This window comes from Anabas testudineus, chromosome 2 (genome assembly GCF_900324465.2).
Source record: "Anabas testudineus chromosome 2, fAnaTes1.2, whole genome shotgun sequence".
Lineage (NCBI taxonomy): Eukaryota > Metazoa > Chordata > Actinopteri > Anabantiformes > Anabantidae > Anabas > Anabas testudineus.
Window position 1 is genome coordinate 7,648,256 of NC_046611.1, and position 24,826 is coordinate 7,673,081.

At 37.1% G+C, this 24,826-nt stretch overlaps 1 protein-coding gene across 2 annotated transcripts in view; it reads left to right on the forward strand.

The window, feature by feature from the left end:
- Positions 1-24,826, forward strand: part of cfap221 (cilia and flagella associated protein 221) — a 90,332-nt gene that overhangs the window by 1,062 nt on the left and 64,444 nt on the right. For both annotated transcript variants that reach the window (XR_003298991.1, XM_026363634.1), the window contains exons 3-25: positions 66-166; positions 1,855-1,941; positions 2,036-2,131; positions 2,277-2,377; positions 2,548-2,651; positions 4,210-4,369; positions 6,019-6,148; positions 6,439-6,553; positions 6,754-6,865; positions 7,191-7,278; positions 9,983-10,072; positions 10,632-10,727; positions 11,748-11,835; positions 12,122-12,216; positions 12,636-12,716; positions 13,640-13,747; positions 13,877-14,041; positions 14,170-14,255; positions 14,607-14,685; positions 14,847-14,947; positions 18,365-18,457; positions 18,560-18,667; positions 19,674-19,803. Coding sequence is in view for 1 of the 2 variants with exons in the window: in XM_026363634.1 (XP_026219419.1) it covers positions 66-166; positions 1,855-1,941; positions 2,036-2,131; positions 2,277-2,377; positions 2,548-2,651; positions 4,210-4,369; positions 6,019-6,148; positions 6,439-6,553; positions 6,754-6,865; positions 7,191-7,278; positions 9,983-10,072; positions 10,632-10,727; positions 11,748-11,835; positions 12,122-12,216; positions 12,636-12,716; positions 13,640-13,747; positions 13,877-14,041; positions 14,170-14,255; positions 14,607-14,685; positions 14,847-14,947; positions 18,365-18,457; positions 18,560-18,667; positions 19,674-19,803 (2,414 nt within the window). In the remaining variant the exon portion in view is untranslated. The remainder of the gene's footprint in view (positions 1-65; positions 167-1,854; positions 1,942-2,035; positions 2,132-2,276; positions 2,378-2,547; positions 2,652-4,209; positions 4,370-6,018; positions 6,149-6,438; positions 6,554-6,753; positions 6,866-7,190; positions 7,279-9,982; positions 10,073-10,631; positions 10,728-11,747; positions 11,836-12,121; positions 12,217-12,635; positions 12,717-13,639; positions 13,748-13,876; positions 14,042-14,169; positions 14,256-14,606; positions 14,686-14,846; positions 14,948-18,364; positions 18,458-18,559; positions 18,668-19,673; positions 19,804-24,826) is intronic.

Sequence of the window (24,826 nt, forward strand, 5' to 3'; positions counted from 1 at the left end):
GATTCTGATAGTTTGTCTTATGCAAAAGCCACATTTAATTTTAGTATATATATTTTCCCTTTTAGAAATATATGCCAAACTGAAAAGCAACAGCCTGATCCAAGCAGAGCCCCCAGAGCTTCATTTCAGCGGGTTTGCACTGGGGAAGGATTACATAAAGATTCTGGTGAGAAAAATACTGTACTCCTGGTTTTGATATCCTTTGAACTGTTCTGGTTAGTTAACAGTATTTCAAATTTCTATTAACACGCAAATGTACAAAGTGATTTGTTTCTAATATTATAATAGTAAATGTTTTCTGTCATTCTTTCTGGACACAGTAGTAAGGACAAATACAATTTCTTGCATGCCCTGTGAATTAGATGTAAAAACAACACTTAGGTGACAGTCATCCTCACTGTCTTTAAGTCGAAGTGAGCTGTGCAAAAAGGCTGTGTGGTTGTAATATAGTCTGCACATTCCCCGTTGTCCTCTTTAATATCAGAAATCCTAGGAAACACAGATGTACTATACTGTAGTACTAAACTATAGTATTGCCATAATAGGACTCTGATTTGTCAGGGTCTGCTGTATAATTGTGTCAATGAGTAATTTTCAAGATATGGGGCTATTTTAAGATACTGAGCCATATGATGCATACACAGTGGAGCCCATTATCATGTTGATGAGGCTCCAGTGTGGGAGGAATTTACAGTATATGTATCTATACATTTGAAGCACTTGGCAACTGGGACGTGGAAAATCAAATTTAAGCAAAAAACTGGTGACTGAATGAAGGAGATGTTGTCTGTGAAGCTAACGTGTAGTTTGTTGCTGAGAGCAGGTTGTTTAGCCATCGAGTATTGAAGGGACATGTCACTGCTTCAGTATTTTATTTTAGCAAGTAAGTGATGACTGTGCCCTGACAGTGTGGTCACAACATACACAAATGAATTAATTAATGACATTTCATTGTGTCACACATACAATTATGCCCAGCACTACTTGCTTACAAGATACCATAAACTATAACAGGAAACATAATGCTGTGCTAAACAGTGAACTTAGTTAACATTTAGGCTCAAATGATTAACAATATTAATAAACCTATGACAAACACATTGACTAAAAGGTTAAGGCTAAAGAAAAGTAACTGCTCACTAGATAATCCAACTTGCTTTCTTTCCCAAGCTTGTATGATATGGTTACCAAGCTTCCCATCAGAATTAATTTCTTATCATGTATATTTCAGCAACATTTCAGGGATTTGTTGAGCTATTTCATGGAAAATTAGTTCTCCCAATCATAATTTGTACAGTACAAAAGAAAATGTAATTAATTCAATTTCCACTTAACAAACCAAATCAAAATACTCAAAACATCAAGATTATATTTGAATCTGCTAAACCGTGCAATTGTGCAACAAAAAATCTTTGGATTTTACAAAAACAACATATTAATTCAAATGCAGATTCCTGCAGACCTCAATGTAAAGAGGAGTTCTTTAGCTGGCTTGTGCATTAGCAGTACTGTGTCTTTGACCTTCAATGTTTAGTGAAGTGGTGAAAAAATGCAAAGTTACAGCCAATCCATTGCTGTATGAACAATCTCTTAATGCTCTAGATAAGGAATAGGTGGACCTCACAAACAGATCAAATTTGTCATTAGAAAATAGCATTAAAGTATTAAATTAAATCATTTTAACATTATACCCCAATATAAATGTGTCTGCTCTAGTTTGAAATGTCCACTGGTTTTACCCCTTGTACCTGTGATGAACTGCTGCAGGCTGGATCTAAGCATCAGAAACATCAGTTTTCTCAAGTGCACATAATTGGATGGTATATTATTTTTACTCTGTTCTTCTCTTCTCAGAAACTAATCAACGTCTCATCAGAAGTTATGAATATTCATATCATTCCCACCCAAACCAAGCACTTCCAAACAACTTATACCAAAAAGGTATTTTTCTTTTTTATTACAAATTGCTTACAAGTGCAGCCCGTGTTTTTTTCCCCCTGATGACTATATCTTGTTCCCTCTGTCTTTACTCAAGTATCGACTCATCCCTGGCCTTGCCTACACGCTGAAGGTCAGATTCTGTCCTGACGAGTGGCGTTACTTCTATGACTGCATTCAGGTTCACTGCAAGGTTTGAATCTGTCAAAGTCGTCTCATTAAACATACAGTCCTTACTTACTAGAAAGCTTATCTCTGTTGCACTTTCACTGTGTGTATTTTGTCTGCCATGTTTTCTCTGTACCTTGCTGAATTAACCTGTCTACACCCTTTCAAAGGGGGAAGAAAACCTGTTAATTCCAGTTCATGCTTATCCTGTCATCGATGACCTGCACATTCCTCCTCATATCGACCTATCTGCTGTACCACTTGGACAAAGGTGTGTGTGTTTGAATTGTGTAATGTGTGTTGAGATCCATGTTTGGCATTTTGACCTGCCTGAAGGCTTCCCCATCTAGTTTTATCCTTCAATAAAACCAACCATGCTTCTATTAACTGTTGGTGTCAAATCATAAAAAAAACTCATCCATTTCTTCCACCTGCCTCTAGTGTAAGCCATGCTATTCCTCTGAGATGCAGCAGTCCCATTGACTTTGAATTCCAGGTGTATGTTATTCAGCCCCATGAGGCCTTCTCCATCCACCCACTGGCAGGTAGGAACTACTGAAATCCTTTGATTTAACATCAAATATCATGATACACTAGGAATAAAATGTGCGTTTACATTTTGTGGCTGACCATGCTGGCATTCAGCCTTTAAGCTGATTTCTTTAGGGCTATATATTTTCATTAAATACACATTGAGTCTATCTGATCATAATGAAATATTTTAACTACACTAAAGATATGTTTGCCACTGACAAACACTCAAGTGTTTACATTTAATACTTAAATGGAAAACACGTGTCGATGGAGGAATCAAGTTCATTTACCCGTGGTTAGGGTTCAGGTTAGACTCTCCTACCACTTTGCATTACAGCCAGTAAGGTAGCACAACTTGTCACCACACCGGTGTGTAGTCAGGGGCTGAAGGCCTCAGTTGTAGCCTGCGGTCGGCGTCACCTTTAACCTCGGACCGACTAACAGTTGATTTCGGCTTCTCTCTAATTATTCCTAACACAAATTTTGCATTGCATTTGTTTTTATAACAGTGATGTCAACTTTAAATTTATTCATACAATCACTAAAGACGCCACCTGCGCACCTGAAGCCAATGTAGTCACGTACCGACTAATGCTAACGTTAGCTAATGTGGCAAAAGTATGCTAACAGAAACAATTAGCTTACCATAACTGAACATTACAGCTTTTATTTAGGAGGATTTATTTGTGGTTTAGCTCTTTAAACATGGTCAAAGTAACGTGAGAATTGTTGGCTTGGAAAAATGCAGTAATTAAATAAATAAATAATACAAGCTGAAGTAACGTTGCAGCAGTAAAGTGCTCATGATCCCTGAAATATCATTAATGGACCAGTAAATGATTTAACATACACCTTGGAGAGGCTCACTCCCTTTACGCTCCAGCATGTAGCGGTGTCACTGGCACTAACAGATCCTTGTACACTGTTTTAGCCATGGCAGTCAAACCCCTGAACGCAACGTTTACCTATCCAGAGAGAGCAGGTTAGCTGTGTTTTGTCACAACCTTGCACTGGTATGTGTTGTGTATTCAGTAAGTCACTACAGAATTTGAAGGATGCCTCCAGTTTCTACACTGACAATAAGCAGTATTCATGCTCTGGGGAGGATCATAACACGCAGCGGAAAAAGCACTTAGAATCTGAATTACAGCTGCAATTTTAACTTGGTATAAACACGGAGAAGAGGATGCTAAGAGGTTTCTCGTTTTGGAAATATTTTTGCCCCTCTCTCTGTACACAGAAACCATGCCCATCTATGTTATGGTGGTGTTACAAGATCTACAGTTCATAAACATTCAGTCAATCAGCAGTTAACTGTGTTAATTAAACATATTTTGTGGCAGAAATTGTCACTGGTGAGGGTCTTTAACCCAACAGTCATTTATATTTTAATTTAGTTTAGGTAGCTATTTATATACAGGGTTTTAGTAATTTAATGTTTATGTTTTTAACATAAATCTGTATTTTCTTTCTGCAGTGATTGCTGCTAAGAAAATCCACCTTTTCCAAAATGACATTTTAACTCTGGATACATAATTTATCATCGTCTATCCCTGTTTACACTTGCAGGTGTGATACCAGCCAATGGTGAGGTGAAGATCATGGTCACATTCAGTCCTTTCCAGTATGAGACTTCTCACGTCACTATTCAGCTGGTAATCTCACAGTTCAACACAAAACCCTACCTGTGTACCATCACTGGGAGCTCCACCCCTCACCTAAACATCAGGTAATTTAATCTTGTCATTGTTTGGTTACACATGGCTAAAGTAACTAAAAAGGCAGTGTGACATAGTTTTCACATATTTTAATTGTAACAAATGAAAATTAGCTCTTTAAAATATCAAGGTTTTATGTCTTCTGTTTAGATTGCTGCAATTAAGGTGCACAGCTAGCAGAGATACCACTGTCTCCACTAACAGCCCACAACATCTATCCAGAAGCCACCAGATTCATTGTGTTTTTCCTCTACTGTAACACATCTTACTTTCTTACTGTCTCCTGCTATCTTACTTTTCACTTGAAAATAAGTTCACATCATTCTCTGGATCTTATGAACAAACAAACTACCAAACTAGTTGTGGGTAAAAACATGCACCCAATTGAATTCAGTGGGAAAAACACCCTTAGGAAGTTCCCTTATTAGACGTTGTTTTTCAGCCAGTATAAAACCTAATGTTTAATTCTGTTCCCATGAGAGAGAGGGTGCTATCCATCACATAGCAGCAGCTCCATCCACTGCACTGTCTTGGTGTTATCTCGGCCAAAAGTTAATAATTCATGAAAATAGCTTGGTAGCTGGTGCAGTGATATCAAGATAGATATGCCTCCCAATGGATGTTTAGCATAGAAAACATTCTCCCTTTGTTTGTTGTTCCCTGCAGTGGTATCAAATAAAAGATGAGATATGTGCAATTGAAAGATTAAGGAATAAATGCTAGACCAATGTTTTTCAGTTTAAACCAATGCCTGACACCTGCCTAATATAACTGACATAGACAGAGACTGTAAAAATAAACACTTCACATCACATTTTAATATCTGAATGACTTTGCTTATGTGTTACATTTTCCATCACTAATCAATCTAATCCAATCTAATATAATAGCCCTGCAATAAACCCTTAAATAAATCCAGTAAAGCCTTGTGACGGTTATGATGTTCAGGTCTTGTTGACATAGTGTCAGAGAGGTGTTGAGTCAACTCAGTCATTAAAGGCCTGTTACGTTAATCAGTGATGTTGTTTTTTATTGCACTGCATTATTATATTGAGAATTGTTTTAATGTTTTGCCCATCCACATATATAGAAATGAGGGGGACATTGACACTGAAAAAAAGTGACAGCTGGAAAAATCTGGCTCCTGACCTCAATGTTCAGCCTCACTGCCACCCCCACACCCTTCAAGTCTCTACTGCCCATATGTCATTCTATAAACATCCCTGATTTTGAGCCATTTTTACCATCTGATGAAAACAAATCATAAATGAATCTAAAAACTTAACTATTTCTTAACTATTTCTAACTATTTATTTAGGACTGACTATTAAGGACTCCTGCAAACTATTTTTGACAAACTTTAAGCCATCTATATTAGATATTTATCCAGTAATACTAGGACATGCTTTAAGCTAACTTTTAATGGTTTAACTTGTCATGGTCATGTTATCTGACTATTTAATTTTGACATTATTCATCCAGTACCTTTAGCTAACCATTAAAACTAAACATACTTAAAGCTTACAATTTTCTTTCCAGTGTTACTGACTTGGCAAACTCAAAGTTGTTGGAATGTTAGTGTTCCATAGCGATTGACTCTGTCTTGAAACACCTACACCTTTTACTCCATCAGGTGTACTTTTATTTCTTTGCATGATAGTGAGCTGGAAAGAAAGGTGTGTCATGACAACGCAACATCTGCAGAATATAAAGGACCATCATCCGCTACCCAAGTTCCTTATCGAAGTAAAACCAAATTCAGGTCAACCAAGCAGGCTGACAATTCAAAGGTAAGGAAATAACTTTTTTTTTTACAGTCTAACTCATCAACTGCAGTACCTATCCTGTAGCCTAAATTGTTGTGAAGAAGTTCTTTTCTTCATGAAAAATTGAAAGCTCCTTAGCCTGTTGCATTATATTATTCATTTTTAGTTTGAATCTTTGATTAAGGAAACAAGAGAAGAAAAAAACTAATTTTTCTTCAGCATGTTTGTCAATAATTGACAACTATTAATACTTATGTCATACCTAATTTCAACTTTTCTTTTGTTAACATGTGATTTCTTTACCTCTCTACTAGCTATTGAGAGATGAGTCTGGACTGAAGCCTCTGGTGGATGTCTGTACCCCTGCCGGTGTTGCAAAGATGCTAATCAAAGACACCAATAAAATCAGCTCTAAAGCCCTGAGGGAAGGTAGATGAAACCCAGTAATTGTAGTCTTAGGCTGTTATGGAGTTTTTGTGACATAGTTGTAGTCTCATTAAATTTCTTGCTGTATGTTATACATGAGCCATGTTGTATTAAGGTACAGTTGGATTTTGAGGTTGTACCTTTTGTATGTAGTATGCCTCATGTCTCTTATTATATATATATCTATATGTACTTGATTTCAGCCATGTTCTGTGCCACTATGGTTGATGTCCAAAACAAGCAGATGAAGGAGGCCCACTTCATAAAAAAGGTTCAACAAAATATAAAGGAGGAGCAGGCCAACCACATGAGATGGTAGGTTTAACTAAAATGTTTAATTTTAATTTTAATCTTTGAGAATGTTTGTATAGTTGGGTTTATATTGCCTGTGTTTACTATGTTGAAAATTCAATATATACAGTTTTAGAAGTGTAAAAACAGGGAGATTTTTAAGATATGATAGTTATTAAGAAGATAGGAATATGTTTAACTAATCAGCAATGGGATAAATATGTAAAACAACACACACATCTGCATCCAGTATTGGAGTGAATATGCATGAAAAACACAGATGAATTATTTTGATGATGTTGGCCAAGATATAAATTATAAATATATACTGTATATTGCCTTTATTCAGGCAAGTTCATCTGGGTAAGGACCCCATGTCAGAGCGAACCAGGAGGCAGATAGCAGAGGAGAGAGAGATTGCACTACATGAATACAGGGTAAGATTTGTTTGCAGAGATTGAACACTGAAAAATACTTTTCATAGTCTGACACAGTCAACTCAACTCAGATAAAACTTAGACATCTGCCACTCCAGAACCTTTTGTTTTACTTTGATTTGGGAGATAATCATGCTCTACGAACTTGAACCATGTTTAATGGCCTATGTGTGTTTACATTTTTGCACATTGGCACCATAAATATGCCAAATTATGTATCAACAATTCCTGTACCATGTACCAGTGGATGAACAGACAGCAGTCAGGGGGCTAAGGGTTACAACGTTAACTTAATTGACTCCATGAGCTGTGTCACATCCACTGCAGCTGCTGACTGTGTTGATAAACAGGCCAAATCAGTGAGCCAGACTACAATAATTTAACTTCCAGTTGTTTACACAAAACCAGTATGTACCTGTCTTTTCACCTCACACATTGTCTGTGCCTCATGTCTCTCCCTCCGAGGCCCCTTCAACTCCAGAGTGCACACCTCACTGTTTGAAACGCTCTGATTTAAAGTACATACATGTAGGAACTCTACCTTGTGGTTTCACCACTGCCTTATATGTTTAACTGTCCCTATGTGACTGGCTTCTAGTCCTTGAGTCTGCATTCATTTACAGATCTGCTAGAAGGGACAAAAACCTGTAAGACACTGACCTTTAAGGGCTTGAGAGGATTATCTAATATGTTGTCTTTAGGACAATCTGAGCAAGTTGAATCTTGATCACCATAATCATTTTTTTTTTAGCTGAAAAGATTTTCCTGTATTTGTTGATGTAGGCATTTTTCATGTAAGTGTTAGCATTTACTAAATGTGTTGATCATGAGTCACTTTTGCTGGAGAACACTGTGATTTTTACTCTTTAAAAATTTTTTTTCTGTGACTGATTTTGTTGAGAGTCTCTGAGGAAGTAACATCAGTTATGAAATATGAGTTTGTGAGTGTCCTCAGAAAAGTTATTTGAATAGTTGACCAAACTCCCACAGACACTTAATGGTACTTCCTCCCGCATCTCCTCTCTACCTGAACTGTTTGTAATACACACACACAGATGTGTTCTCTGCCTTACACTCTCAATTTACTGCCTCATATCATCACGCCTTGGGATTTTATGGGAACTCTGTTATTTTTATGATAGTAGCTCTTCCTATCTTTTTCTATAGGTTCTCTTTAGAATCTTGACAAGCCAGAACTTAAATAACCCAAGAGATAAACTCTCACCTGCTGTTTCTATCAGTGTGATAAAGTTTACAGCTTTGCAGAACAATCTTTTCATCACCCTTACAATGCTGGTTAAGATTGCACAAGGTGAATGTAAATTAAGTCGTTTTTGTCCAATTATTCTGGGACACCTTGATACAGTATATGATTTCTATAAAAAAACGAGACCATACTTAAAGGGTTGATGATGGCTGACTGCTAGATTCACAGAGTAAAGGCATAGCCCATGAAGTTTATTTCTTCTTCAGCCAAAGGATTTCAAGTTGTTCTTACTTCTGATAAATATACATAAAACATGATACATTTTTTTCAGCCTTTGCACCACTGACCATTGCCAGAAAAAGTAGAAAGATTTAATGAAAATAAAACGAACATCTACTTTTGCTTTTTTTGTGCCGTATATCAGTCTCCCTGTACTGAAATTTATTTCAGCTGTTCTCATGGTACCATGACACAATTTAAAATGCTGTTCCTTTAGAAAAAAGTAAATTCATAAAGCATAAAACCGTATATGATAAAAGAGACGTTACGGGACAGTAAAGCAGTGGTGACAGAAGTTAACTCGTGTGATAGTACTATCAGTCTAGAAACTGTAATTTGACTTTTGAGGTATGTGGCTCTAGAGATGGCAGCTATTTCCTGTTGGTTAGTGCATTACTTACCTCCACAGCCTGATCTGTGCTCTGTGTTTATTGCTAATTAAAATGGGTGAGTGCTGACGTGCTAAACTGAAATGGTGAACATGGTAGACATTAAAAATCACCATTTTAGAATTATCTCAGTGGACATGTTAACATGCTTTTAGTGTTAAACTCAAAGCACTATTGTGTTTGCGTACAGTGTGCCATCATGGAGAGGAGCACTACTTGAAGCACTATTCTTACAGGAGGGAAACGCTGCTTCAGTTTTAAACTGAAAACTGAAGCAGTGAATGCAGCCACAATTATTTCTATATAAATTACATAACCTCCCTAATCCATTAATACAAAACACACTACCTGACCTGTACTTAAACACAGATTACACAGTCATTCAATTTAAAACTCCTTCAGACTGTATTTACAGTGTAGGTTTTGCATGATGACTGGTCTCATGGTAATTTTGTGTTATACACTCATGTGATTTGTCCTTTATAGTATTTCTTTGTTCTCATATCCAAAGTGACTCCCCATTACTATCAGTGGGAGACATTCTCAGATCTGGAATGATGATAAATTGAGGGGTGAAAGGTTGTGTGTTGTATATAATCCTAACTTCCTATCAAGCCTAATTAGACTTCACATAAATTAAACTTGGTTTAGATGTTTAAGAAAATTGTGACTTCATTTCCATTTGTTATTTTTTGGTTCACATTTATTCCCCCTGATCTTTATCTGTTGAATACCATTTACACATACTTTCTGAGGGTGGCATTTTACCCACAGTTGCTTTGCCATGCTTCAGGACTCTACAGGCTTTAATCATGCTGATTTGTTGTAGGTAAAATGGGGAGATGTAAGGAAAGAGGAAGACTTAGCTGCTGGACCACCTAAACTTTCCTCCACAAGGGTGCTTTGTGAAGCAGGACAGGTAAAGGTTTTCTTTTTACTGAATGTGCTTTGATGATGGAATGAAAACTAACAACAGAACTAGTTTTGTAAGTTGCTGGGTTTTGTAGCTGTTGCTAGATTTTTCTCTTAGTGGCAGCTTTTATCCCTCATTAGTCTCAGAAAAAACTGTATCTCTCCACGTGAACATATGTAATAAAAGCCTCGGCAGCAAAACTACAGAATGCACAATGTTCAGTTAATGTAAAATAAAGCTACTGTGTAATGTAAATGTATGGATAGGCCTCTAGGTCATACCACATCTCCATGATATATTTCCCTTTATTCTCTTTGTAGAAGAGAGATTTCACTAAAACCTGTCTCTCAATAGTCCTGGATTAAATGAATATTTTGCTTGCAGCCCTTTTCGGCTAATATTTAATCTAACATTCACTTTTTCTCCCACTATCTTTCAACATCAAAATATGCCTAACTGAACCTTAAGAAGTTTTACTTCATGGTTCTTTTTCTATGTATTCAGTGAAATTATGCCAAATCAGCATATGTAAAGCAACAAGACATGTCTTTTTAACCTCTTCCAGGCCTCAGATGGAGCCCCATCCTTCCAGTTCTACTCCAGTTTTCAGTGGGAGCTAAAACAAAGAGCCCTCAGATTATTCCAGCAGGCAGCACGCAAGGTACACACATGCTTACAAATGCATGGGGCCATGGCGTTCAGCTATCCTCACACTAAATGTAAAATATTCTGTACAGTGCAGTTAATTTTCCTAGGGGCAGTGCAATCTGGTACAGGCCGAATATGTTGACCTATTAGGTTATTTTGTGTGTAGTTTGTTTTTAGGTAGGTGCAGTCAAAAAACAGAATAAAGTGACCTTTGTTTTTTTTTTCAGGGTTTAACTAAACAAATAGGTAATAGTCTCCCATTGGATAATTACTGCATTGATGATTATGTTTCAGTTGGCAGGGTTTCAGCTGGCAGGGTCAAATTATTGGCATGCATCAAGATAAGAAAACATTGAAGGGGATTGCTGAAACTACTAATATTGGGTTAATAGCTGTCCAACGTATTTTTAAAAACTGGAAGAATAGTGGGGAGCCATTATTTTTGAGCAAGAAATTAGGTCGTAAAAAAAAAAAACTTGAATGATCAGTATCAGCAATCACAATAATAATAATAATAATAATAATAACATCATTTTCATATATGGCCACCACAGAGTTCCTGTTAGGGGGTTAGGGTCAGAAAACTTTGGGATGTGCTGAAGAAGACTGTGCTGTGGTCCGACTCTACCATCATCAAGACAAGATCTTGTAGGAAAAGTAATACAACTCTGGAGAGGAATAAATGTTGTGACATTGCAGAAGCTTACTGAAATGATGCCACGGTAAATGTTTGCGATAATCAAAGCTAAATTACTGAACATGTTTCTGGCAAGTCAAAGAAGTGTTTGGTAAAATAGCACCCCTAACAGATGTACGAAACCTTGTCATCAAAGTTAATAGTACAGTAGTACCAGTGGCTATGTACTGTAGTTTTGTTGCCATACAGATGCTGTGCATTTACTGTATTTTGTTTTTTTATGTGTAACTGTGTAATGTGAAGTATTTATCTGCTACATTTTAAGACTACAAATGTTGGCTGTAAATAACCAGTAACCTGGCTGAAGCACTACAGAGATGGGCTTCTCTTTCCCAGGTAGTAATCCAGTGTCGCATGAGCCGGAGGCTGTCCTGTTTGAAGGAACTGGCAGACGGTGTGAGGAACCCGCCCTCGGCACAGAAAGGTTTTGATTAACCTTTATCCTATAATCTCCTGATTGAGGAATAATCTTTTTATGTTGTGTCTTAATTGAATATATTCCTAGAGGAAAGACTGAAATGAAATTCCTTTACGTTATTATGAGGTTCTTGGAACATATACAGTAGTATAGTGTGCCCCAGGAACTGAGGCTGTGTTGATTTCTCTCGTACACTGAATATTGCAACATTTCTCTCTGACTCTTGAAATAATAATCTGCAAAATGTATTTTTTACATTTTTGTTATTGCTTTTCTTTTTTGTTTACTTCAGCTGTAGAAGAGATAATGTGTGAAGATCTGAAGATCACACCGGAGAAAGTCTTTCCATTTTCTTTCCCTGTTTTTGCTGATGAAGATGACTCACTGGTGAGTACATTACATATCTGCAGAAATAAGACAGTCCCACTGCAGAATACAATCTGCTAGTTATGCTAGAAGTATAGCCACCCATTAATGTCTAAGAATATGATCATTAGCCTGTCAACAAAGTATTTTAATCAATGATAAATCTTAATTACTGAAATGCTTAACTACCTAAATGGATGCTGACATGCTAAAGATGAGAAACTGCTGCCAAAGTCAGTGCTGCCTGTTATCCTGCACATGAGACAATTTTCATTCATTATTTCCCTGGAAAAACATCTTTGATCTAACTGTGGAATCAAAGAGGAAGTTCAGTTTCCTGCTCTTTGATTAAATCTTTAATTTCCCTGATGCCCTGCAGACAAGCAGCCTCAGTGTTCAACTGAACAAATAATGCCATTTATCTCCTCGATATTTCCAGGGCTCAACGTAGTTTGGTCACAATGCCTGTGGATCCTATTGATGTGACTGTGACAACACACATTCCTTTTTTCAAGCTCCAGGTAGGTATTTACTGTAACACATACTTATAAATCAACACACATGTACTTTGTAGCCGTAGGTTTTTCTGGTAATAAAGTTAAAAAAATACTGTTTTTGTAAATAAGACTATTACCTTTAATTGAGTAGCTTTACTTTGTTGAATGTGCGACTTATATTTACAAAAATGCTTTTACAATTAGAAGACAATACTAATGTTTACAAAAGTCATTTACGATATCAACAATATATACAGTGTATTTCTGATCAATTTAATATCATAAAATAAGCTTTACTACAGAAATATGGTAATTTCTTTCAGAGTTCAAACTTTTTACGGGTAATATACATCTATTGTTTTCTGTGTGTGACATTCAATTACACTTTTTTTTTACACAGGTTTTGGATTTTTTGAGGGGAATAAGCATCTGAACAGTTTGTTGATGAAACAGCATTTGTATCATCAACAATGCCTTCGTTTTCAGTTCAGCAGCCTCTCACAGCAACCTTTCCAATGAATTATAAAGTAATAGAGTTATGAAACAGTTTCTTCTCGTAGGCTAATATTGGAGACAGCTGTAGCTTAAGAAAGTCGGCCTCTTTTTCTTGGGCAAATTTCTTTTCTTTTTTTTTTCTGGTTTAATTTTGTGCATGTATGTGTTGTTGTGGGTTTTACGTTAGGTAGATGACATGTACAGCAGTGCAGTTCCTAAAACAATGCAGGAGTAGTATGTACATCTCTGATTTTCTAATTCTTATATGAAATTATAATTAAGTGCAGCTACTGTTATACCTTAAAATGGACAACATACATACATCACCTATAGCATTAAAATGTTATTGTTATACACTGTACCATGAAACAAAAAGTTGTTTCTCTTTTCTGTTTTGGTATGATGTAGCTTTTATAACCATGTTGTCTACTCATGTTGTTTTGTTGCCTCAGGTTCCTCAGCACTATAAGCTGATGGGCTACCACCCTGTGTCAACCTGGGAGGCATTTAATTCTTATATCCCCTCTACTATAGCCAGACCACTTCGAACTGGACCTCAGGTAACTTACCAAATGTACCCATTTAGTCAGTGTTATATAAAGATATTATTCATAATATTATCTCCTTGATTTACTTTCCTTTTGTATATTTGGTCTTGCTGTGTTTTTTTTTTACCTTCCATTTTATAGGGTGAGCTGGTGCCTGATGAGGCCAAAGCCCAATCTCCTGGAACAGTGGAGCCCAAAGCGGCAGATACAGAAGAGGGTGTGGATGCAAAGGCAACTGCTGGTCTCACCTTCAGGGCCCCTGAAGCTCTGCTCAGACCTTTTCCTGCAAACCCACTCAGAATCTTTGTAAGGCTTTTTAGTCATTCTCATTAATCCAAACAAGGTTATGTGTTTTTCTGTACATGATGTATTCCAGTATTTTAGCAGTATTTATTCTTTGCTTCTTACATCATGCTGTATTTATCGGATTATAGAACCCAGCTCCAGGCCTGCAGGCTTATAAACCTACCCCTAAATACCTTGAGAGTGATCTAGAGTTCCACCTATGCCCTCTGCCAAGGTAACTGTGGTCTATTAATTTTAAAAGGAAAAGTAAAATAAATCTTTAAAAAAAATCTAATTCCATGCTGACATTGAAAGACAGAACTTTTGAACATATTCCCTGACCACACCCAGCTATTGAAGTGATTAGCTATTAATTTATCATTCTGGGGGAAAACCTTTAAATATAGTGCGGTAGGTTATGCATTCCCCCACATTTTTAATGCTAAGCTAAGTTATTGGTTGGCGGGCTATAGCTTCATATTAACATGAACATTTGAGTGTGGTATCTATGGAACTGTTGCATTAAAAAAAAAAATAAAAAAAGTTAAACTATTCCTTCACTAATGACAGTGCTTTCTGTATGTAGGTATACAATATCTGAGAACAGCATGAGTGACATAAAGACACAAATGCCACATAATCAGAAGAAACTTCAGGACCGCAAGGTAAGTTTGCTTTTGATCATTTTTGGAAACACAAAAACAATTTGCTGCTGGACTGTGCTTTCTAATCGAAATAGGCATTTTTCTTGAGGTAGCAATCCTTTTTAGTTGAAAGTGAATGATTTATTTGGTCTGATGTAGCTTTTTTCCCTGGCCATCAACAGGAAGTGATCAAAGGGGTCATGACATGGAAGAATTTCGATTCAATCACATTGAATTGCCTGTCAAACCAACCTGCTCTCACCACTGACTGTGCACTGCACAGGTAGGTCCGAACATCAGCTGGATTGTGCTTTGCTTGTGTTGTTGTTTCTGGACTTGGAGCTGCTTTTATTTACCTGCCTTTTATTTTAGAAAAGAATTTAGTACCACCTTTGACGTTAGCAGACATAAATAAATTATGATCAAGAGCAGGAGTTTGCTACCATTTTATTGCCACATCACTGTGTACAGTATCAAGTTGTGACAGTTCCTATTTTCCTCATCTGGTTGAACAACTCAATAATAATGACTTTATAATGAGAACAGCCACACAGAAGTTAAGAGAGAGACATGTTCACCAAAGGGCCTCCCTTGGTAAACCACGCTCCGGTGAAAATAGTTGCTGAGAAGCTTCAACTGAAGCATCATGGGATGAGAAAATGCTGGTATATGTTTACACTACTTGTTTACATAGTGGAAAGTGGCTGTTCTTCATTTCCGTTCCCTATATCTTTACAGCCTCCAGAGGAATTTGAACTCAAGACCCTCTGGTTTTGAGACTGTCACTCCAAATTTGATAATTCTCAGGATCAGTATTGACAAGATGTTTTCTTTGTCCTTTATAGTATTGCAGATCAAATCATTTTGGGGTTTAGTACCTTTGGACAATGGTTAATAAAACTTTCTAAAACCTTTAGTAGTTTTATGTAATTTTTAGTTTTACGATTTTTTATGTGACATTACGTCATTGTTAAGCAATAGTAGATATCTATCTACTCTACACCCTTTGTCAAATTGCCAAGACAGCAGGAGTATTTAATAGCCTGAGATTCAGTTCATCATCTCATACAGTATTACAGTAACAGGACTTCTCACAGTCACCCAAAATAATTTGTAACAGCCATAAATGTCCTATCAGTTCTACCAGGACCTACTGCATAGCAGGATGCCAAGTTATCTACTAGTAACATATCCTTTGAACTGATTTTATATTCATGGATACTGTATTATTTGCATTTTATATTTTTAGCAGTTCTAATTTTGGATTAGTTTAGTTTAATTCACATAATACTTGTAAATTAATATTATAACAATTCATTCACTCAGTACCATGGTATACATTAAATAAAATACATGTGCCCAGAATCTAGGTCACATGGAAGAACACAGTCTCCACTTACATGCTAAAATAATGATTTATTCAGTCTTTAGTATAAATGGACAGTGAATAAATGATGATATTTTGATGTAGTGTATTTGTGAACACAACATGGGGCTGTCCTGTTCTATTTAAGGTACACTGTATGCTCCCTGTCACAATGAATACCACTCAGCCATGTGCAAAATAGTCTGTTTCTGACCCTTTTTCTGGAAAATAATCGTATGCACATTGGAATTTATCTTGTATGATAGAAATTCATGTTTAAAGCTGATTCAAGCTTGCAGGTTGCAGAGGTAATGAAGCAGTGTTCCCTGAGAGATCAGAAACCATTTAAGTGTTTATGTGACAAGATGAGAAGTAATTTGAGCAACCACTGTTCACCTGACTTAACCAAGTGGGTTAAATTCTTCTCGGCTAAAACTCTCTCTCTCTCGCCTCACCTTCCCTATCTTACATAATCAGGTCCCTGTATTTCTCTTTATCTATATTTAATTTTAATGCAAGAGATGACTTTCCCCAAGCCTCCCTGCCCAGAATTATCAATTCTCTGTCACTGCTTCACCGGCTACATTCGTAGTGTCTCTGGTTATCTTACAAAAACAAACAATATGATTTATGTCAGGTGGCCATAACAGAAGATGAGAATAAACTTGACAGCAGCTTGTCAGCAAGCGAAAGAACGGAGTATGTGTTTCCCTTATACAGTATGTGTGAATTATTAAAGGGATTGTGTTGGTATAGCTACTGTAACAACAGTGCCTCTGTGGGCACAAAGTGTGTCATCATTTTATAGCCATACTTCTGTGAATCATGTCTGAGCAGTCAGCATTGAACTTAACTTTATAGAGTTCAGTGAACATGACTAGTGACACTTCAACAATTGAGAGGGAATACTTTGAAATGTATAGTAAGAAATATTTTTATCATGCTAAAAAGGAGCTGAGAAAGGTAATGGTTGATGTTCATCTAAAAGAGGGAGAGTTATACTGCCATTTCCAAGTGTTTCACAGTGTCTATGGATGCTTCCTTTATTTGTCAAAGGAAGTGAGAGGCCTTCAATCGTTCCCACAGTAAAAAATGGTGGTGGGAGGATAATGACGTGGTGCTGTTTTGCTGCTTCAGGCACAGAGGACCCTGTTTAGGTGTCTGGGATGACAAACAAAGAAGATTAGGTTGACATTTTAAAAAGATAATGTGAAGAATTCTGCAGAGACTCAGGTCAGCTGGTCTTATGAGCACAGCTGCCAAGAAAAAAACTACTACGGTTGCAAATCTACATAAAGGAAGGGTTGTAATGGGCCAAGATGCACAAACAGCAGACTTTGATGACGGAACCAAGTTTTATGGACTGACAAGAGTAAGTTTGAGGTGTTTGGATCCATGCCAAGTACATAAGAGACACAGAGCTCATGAGAAGATGATAGATGCTTCCCTAAGATTATAAGTGAAGCGCAGAGATAGAAATCAAGCAAGACAATGTCGTGAAGTATTCTTTGCAAATGTGTAAAAATTATCTGGACAAGAAACTGCTGTAAAACTCTGTAATGGCTTGGCCAGCTCAATCAGCAGATCTGAACTCCACTGAGCTGATGTGAGAGAAGCTGGACTGGAGAGTTTGGGAACACTGCCCAACCAGTAAAGCAGGTCTTTGGGAAGTGCTGCACAGTGGCTGCGAGGAAACCACACATGAATATCTGCAAAAACTGATAGTAGGATGCAACAGATTTGTCGGGCAGTTATTTTATTTTTATTTTTTGATAAAATTAAAGTTTAGCATGAAGATTTAATTGGATCTGTTTTCTAATCCATTTGCAACCATTTTAATTAATAAGATAAAATAGCAAAAATGTAAATTTTCAAACTTTTTCTCGCCAGTGTATGTGTATATACAGTGAATGCTATTTAATAACGTATAAGCATATTTTCCATATAAATATGTAAATATTAATAGAATAAAGAACTACCTACCCTGACAAAGGGCTGAATGTTATTATTATTTAGTCTTCTAAAGTTTGAGTCTAAGCACTTGGGAAAAACTGTGTGACTATTTTTCATGCCTCTGCAATTATAAGATTGCTGTTGAGAGTATTATCACAGCCTTTTTCACAGTTGTCTCCAAAAGCAAACCTGTGGCTTGTCAATGTTTTTAATCTATTTTGGCCGTAAGTGGTACTAACTTTCACTCAGTAGCACTTTTGTTTGTTCAAACTGAGCTTTTGAACCCTAAGCAGTGCTTTCATCAAAGTAAGATGGAGTAGATAACTGATCGTTGTCTTGATTCAGTAATGTTTGGTCTGGCTTTTGGTATGTGTATTGTAGGTCCGTTGACTACAGCACAGATATACTTCCACTCACAGCACCACCTCTTCTCTCTGCTCTTCCTGATGATATGGCATCACTAATGGATAAACCGTAAGCACATCTCACACTATTGATTGTCTTGCTGGAATGCTTTTCTGTTTCAGGGGAAATCAGTGGTTCTCATAGTCAGATTATGTGTGTTTGTCTGTGCAGGTGTGAGGTCCCAAGAGTCCACCTGACACCGGAGATGATCAGAGCAGAGTTCTTGACTGGAGAAGCTCTGGTCTCCAATAGCAGCTTCACCACAGGAATGACATCCAAGTAAGTCTACTGGCATGATATATAGTATGTCACTAAGGCAAAGAAAACTCATAACTGTGAATTTGCAACTGAAGGAAGTAATGGGATGAATACTAAAGTAAGTGTACTCAAATATAGCACCTTTAAAGAGCAGATGTCACAAAGTGATTTGGAATAACAGCAATCAAGCATAAGTAGTCACACTCACATTACAGATAGTGGTTCTTGGGATGTACAGTAAACTTGTTGTACTTTTAGCTTTAAGAGAGGAAGTTCTCAAGATAAACTAAACATGAAGTTAATGAATGTACAACCCTAGAGTTCCTTCCAAGAAACGCTTCCTGTGAGCAGGAGCACACTGCATTATGCTACTGCTAGGGCAGTGGAATTGATAAATGTATTTCTAAATCACACATGCAGAAAGTATTTTTTCATTAATAGGATTAATAGGTTAGATTGTTTAGACAAAGTTTGGATCCACACAGGAAGCCAATAGCAATTCTACTTCACAGTCAGAATACAAAGGGTGTCAGTAGTGGGTTTTTTTGTAAGGACTGTACTGGTGCTTTTACTTCAGCTTACATGTACTTGAGGAATTTATTGTATTATTAATTCTCATATAATATTTTTTCAATTCTATATAGGTTCAGACCTGTAAAGATAAAGGCTTCTAAGGAAGCATTGCGGTAGCTAAATAATTAAAACCACAGCCACAACATACATTTATCTTGTTTTTCTCATGATCTTTGAACATTATGGAGGAATGCTTAGAACTAGCGACTGACTTTTACAAATAAAAGTAGAAATTAATAGAGATGCTTTTTATAATTTCATTTTTGAAGGACATTTTATTCTAATGTTACAAGCTATTTTATGCTGCAAAGATTGTAGGTGTTTTAGAAAGACATCTATCATATTTTGACATATTATGTGACTGCTAGATGAGGGTCTGGTCCACTAATTACATCTGTTCACAGCTGAATCGGTCCCGTTCTTCCACTGGTAATGTTAAATTACTCTGTCACAGGCACCTGAGGGAGCTTCAGCTGGAAGAGACCCACAGGTCTGAGTTCAACCAGATGGGAAAAAGAGTGATGAGCAGGCTGAAACAACTTGGAGTCACTGACCGAACTTCATCTGGAGAGGACTCTGAATAGGCAAAACACCACACACTCTTCTTAGAAACACATACACTGACATATGAAGAAACACAGTTGCATGACTACAAACAAGATTTATACCCGTCCCACTCATTCATATGAGCCTCTACATTTCCTACCCTTACAGTCCTGTAAAATAAAACCTTGTTACTTTATCGCCCACCTTATAAGCCTCCCTGCCACCCACTCCAAATTACCAGTCAGCTCCCCTCCTGTGCTCCTGCAAAGCGTGTAAATTCGTTATGCCTCCACCCACTCAGATCCATATATAAGCGCGTCTACAGTATATTTGATCAAGCTATATCACATAGCTGACAACAACATCATTAAAAAGATAATTCTACATTTTAATACGGTAGTTTATGGACTTGTGGAAACTGTGTGCACCTATCTAACAATCCTTATTATTGAATTTCCAAACAACGGTGTCATATTTCAGCTTTGGATCATTTTCAGTCTAAATGATTTTGAATTGAAAAATAATTTCCATTCTTACTGATGATATGGCATAATTTAACTAAATGTGTGTTGATGTAAGCTATCCTAGGAATATCAATTCCACATTTGAACAGTCGCGTTTATGTTGTGATCTGCTGGCAGAATTGAATTTTCCAAAGAGCAAGAGCAATCCAGTGCAGTGCATGTGTCTGCTATCACCCCTAGGGGGAGCCCCAACGCTGAGCTTTGCAGTTACAGGAAGCTCCACATTTATTTGCCCTTCACTGAGTGTGTTTGTACACTGCCATAATGGCAGTGTACTTTAGATGGATAGAGTGAAAGCACAGTGGCTGTTTGAACCACCAAATCGCAGACAGTATTTTTTTTTTTTATAAATGGGTTACATTGTTTAGACAGGGAGTTGGATCCACACAGGAAGCCTTTAGCCACATACTTCACAGTCAGAATACTAGAGCGTGTTTTTTAAAGGACAGTACTCTTGCTTCTACTGCAGCTTACTTGTCCTTGAGGAATTTATTGTATTATTTTCTCATGTAATTATATTTTTCTCTCCTGTGCGGGTTAAGACCTGGTATATAGGCTTCAAGAGAAGCAATGCTATAGTTACATAAGTTAAACCATAGCCACAATATACTTTACACATGTAAGAACATTTTTTGTAACAGTAAGTGTGTAAGAAACAGACGGTATAATGTCTGAGTGTGCAAGAATTAGTATAGCAGTATACTATACTATTAGATTCTGTTTGTGTAGTTTATTTACCCAGCAGTGTGCATCTGCCATAGTTTATTTGACTTGACTGTGCAGTTCACCCCGTGAATGTACTGTAGACTCTATTATTCTTCGTCCTGATTGAAAAATAGGGTGTAACAACAGTGACAACAGGAACAGTTTCTCTTCAGCCAGTGCAATTTGTGCAGCACCCCATGGCAAAAAAAATAGCCTCAACCAACTGACATGACCATCTTCAAAAATGTTCAAAAGAGGACAGAATAAAAGGAGGTCATGTGTGAGACAGAACCTGCTTCCATAGCTGTCTCTGTAGTTCTTTCCCAGCTATTCACAACTCCTGCAACAAACCAACAATAACCACTAGCAACAGGCTGTGATTGCTTCAACTTTAACAGCATTGCTTTTTCTTCTCCATCTCTGGCTTACATTTACATTACATTTAGTCATTTGGCAGACGCTTTTATCCAAAGCAACTGACAAAGGTACAAAGGCAGGAAGGCAGGGTAAGCGTTAGGAGGTCTTGCCTAAGGACCACTACTGCAGGTAGGGCACAGCTGGGAATCGAACACCCAGTCGCACTCACTATCCAGCTGCTTACCGTACCAAAAGTATCCTGCTGTTTTGGTAGATTTTGCCAGAGATACTAAATTCTTCCTGAAATTCCTTCGACTGGTACTCCAGCATTTTCTTTCAAAAGCTTGGATCAACTTTGAACAGCATTTTCTATATAGTCTGTGTGTTGAGAAAGGCTTCGAGACCTGTGTCAAGATTTGATCAACATCACATAAAAAGCACAGATTCTCAAGGCAGTTTGAGTGTAGTATAAGATAATTTGTTGAAATAACATCTCAATTTTAAGTAGATGGTGAGAAAAAAACTTAGATTTTGAGCATCTAATTGTGATGAATCGTGATTAATTCATTTATTGATCAACCCCCTTGTACTATTTGCCAACTTGGCAGTGACCAGTGTGGGTGAGGACAAAAGCAGCAGAAATGGAGCTGTTCGATGGTATTGATTGACTGCTCACTTTCCAAACCTGAAGTGTTTTTTTTTTTATATTTGTAAAATAGATAGCTAGAATCTCAGCATCATAACTTAGACCCAGAGTGCTGTGTGATTTAAAAAAAAATGACAATTTAGAGTCTTTCTCACTGACACACTTATTATTGTGGTGCGAAAAGCCATTTTTTCTTGAAATGCCAGAGTCGTTATCTCTCCATAGCCTGTACTTTTTTTTTTAATAATCATGTGAAAATTATGAGTCACTATTCGAGTGAGCTGTGTGGAGGTGCTGTGGTTTCCTTGTTTGACGCACTTAAGCTCAAGTTGTTATGTGCTGACGTAAAAGTAAAGGTATGAATGACGTTGTTTTATTGTGTAGTCAACAGGCATAATTACATTACCTGTGAAAGTCATGCATATTCATTTTACTCATTTGCTTCATTATAAAAAAGTTGGAGCCTCTACTCTGAACATTCTGGACATTAACAAGAGAGACGTTACACAATGTTCTGCAACCCTTGACATGACTGTAAGCAATGCAAAATTGCTGGATTCTGAGTCATCACTGAGTAGTATGGATGTAACATCTGTCATGATATCAATCTCTGTTAGCTTTACAAAATTATTACACCTTACTGTTAGTCTCCAGTAAATCCAATCAGACTAATAAGTAAAAGCTACAATTAACTTGGCAGAGTAAATGCAGACTGTATATGTGAGGAGTTCTGATGTGTTTTAAGATATCTTAATTAAATAATGCCCTGGCCTATAGCTGATTGGACTGGGCTCATACCAGTCCCTAGTCCGTATCTACAAGGGGTCTGGCACATTAACAACTCTCCATTGAGGAAAAAGCTCTCCCTGCCATTTCATTAAAATGTTGTCCTGGTTGCATGGCCCTTAAGGCAGAAAGGCTGTGATGGGACTGATACTCAGTTATGTTCCTAGATACAGTAGATGTCTTTGAGGGAAAAGATGCCATCAAATGCGTAATTCAATTTCCTGAAATGATTGCTTTAAACATATTTTTCATCAGCCTAATCAAAGTAACACAGAATAGAATATGGCCAGAAGGGGGTTGAGTCAGCTAAAGGTGAATGATGATCTGTAGGTATTGGCTCTCTTAAACAATGTTGTATTCTGTGTGAGTGTGAGCCTGTATGTGAAATTTAGATTGTTTCCTCCAAATCTCACCTGTGGCTTTGTCAAACAAACTGAAAATCAGTTTCCAGAGATTATGGCTGGATGTTTCTTAGGCTTAACCCCACATCTGAAATAAGAAAACCCAACAGACAGATGTGCCCACTTGACAGAGAGACTAATATGGCGGATTCTGAGAAAAAAGGCTAAATGGAATCTGTACGCTTTACACAGCGATTTTTGTGACAAGGCCAAGGATTTGTTCCTGTGTGTCTCTCTCTGTGTCAATTCTCTTGAGCTGGTTCTTTTTGCTTTTGTCTCTGAAGGACAACAAGTAGAAAGTACTGATGCTGTCCATACACATTAAGTAATAACAGCTACAAGTAGTTGCTTGCACACTCAACTGCAGGGGCACTACATTCCCCAGAGTTACTTCGGCACCATCTTTAAAAATTCACCTTTTTCTTTCTGTTCTTTAGTAGATCTAATCTAAGGTATGACAGACCGGAAATATGATTCATATCAATACCTTGAAATGCATTTCCAAAGGTACACTGTCCAAGAATCTGAATTTGATGTATATGTCAGTTTGATTGGCGGTGAATGTAAAAAGCCATGCTTTCATTTCACGTTGTGAGGGGTGTGCACTGTAGCATTAAATAGGCCACCAACACAAAATCAGAATCGCATAAATCCCCTTGACATCTCTGCAAACGGAAATACAAATGTTTGTCTTTGATTGGGGAGGGGGCAAACAGCAGATCAAGCCTTTGTTTTGCAAGGGGAGTGAGTGGGCCTTACTTTGGATTGGGTATTTCTGGAGTTAGTTAGTGGTTAAATACTAGATTCCATGCTTATTAGCACCTCATTAAGTAAATAGTCGTCATTTAATAATATTATTAAGACACCTGTTCTGTCACCTATGGTGAGAAATAAGAAAATGTTCTTTAAACTTTCTACATTTCTAGATTTCTGTCAAGTATGAATTTCCAAAGAAGGAAATTGGTACTAGATCAAGCAATTTCTGTGAGTGTATTTTCTCTCTAAGGTTAAGCTTTGCTAGAAGTCAAGGTCAAGACCCAAATTACTGCTGCTTCCCAGTACTGGCACTATTTCCTTGTTCCTTGCACTATTTTCTCGTTCTCTCTGCATCATAAGTGTCAGTACTTTCATGAAATTGCAGGTTTGACAAAATATCTGCATCCTGCATCGGTTTGCTCTCTATTTCCTATTCTTAGCTAATGGAGTGACTTTGGTCCAGACTGGGGCTCGTGCTGTCCTTCAAACATTTTATTAAGGCAGCAAGGGAGGCGACAGGAAAGCAGTGACAGGAATATAAAAACAATAAAATGGAGTCAGCAAATAAGCAGTGTTCACACTACAATGTACAGCTACCTGAAGGAAAGGGAAAGATATGATGTCTTTCCCTATGTAACACATTAATTTAAAAGCCTGCTCTAATGATACAAGCTATGAGAAGAGAACTAAAGCTGTAGAAAAGGTTAAATATGAAGCTATATTTGAAAGACACATAGTGAAAGCAGTTAAAATGGAGGTTATTGGTGATATTTAAATTTTTTGAAAGTGTAGAATCTGTGTGAAAAGAAGTTAAATAAAATAAAATAAATGTAAAAAATAATTGAAGAGAACAGAAGTCTAAGCATTAAAATTAAAATTGTCAGCA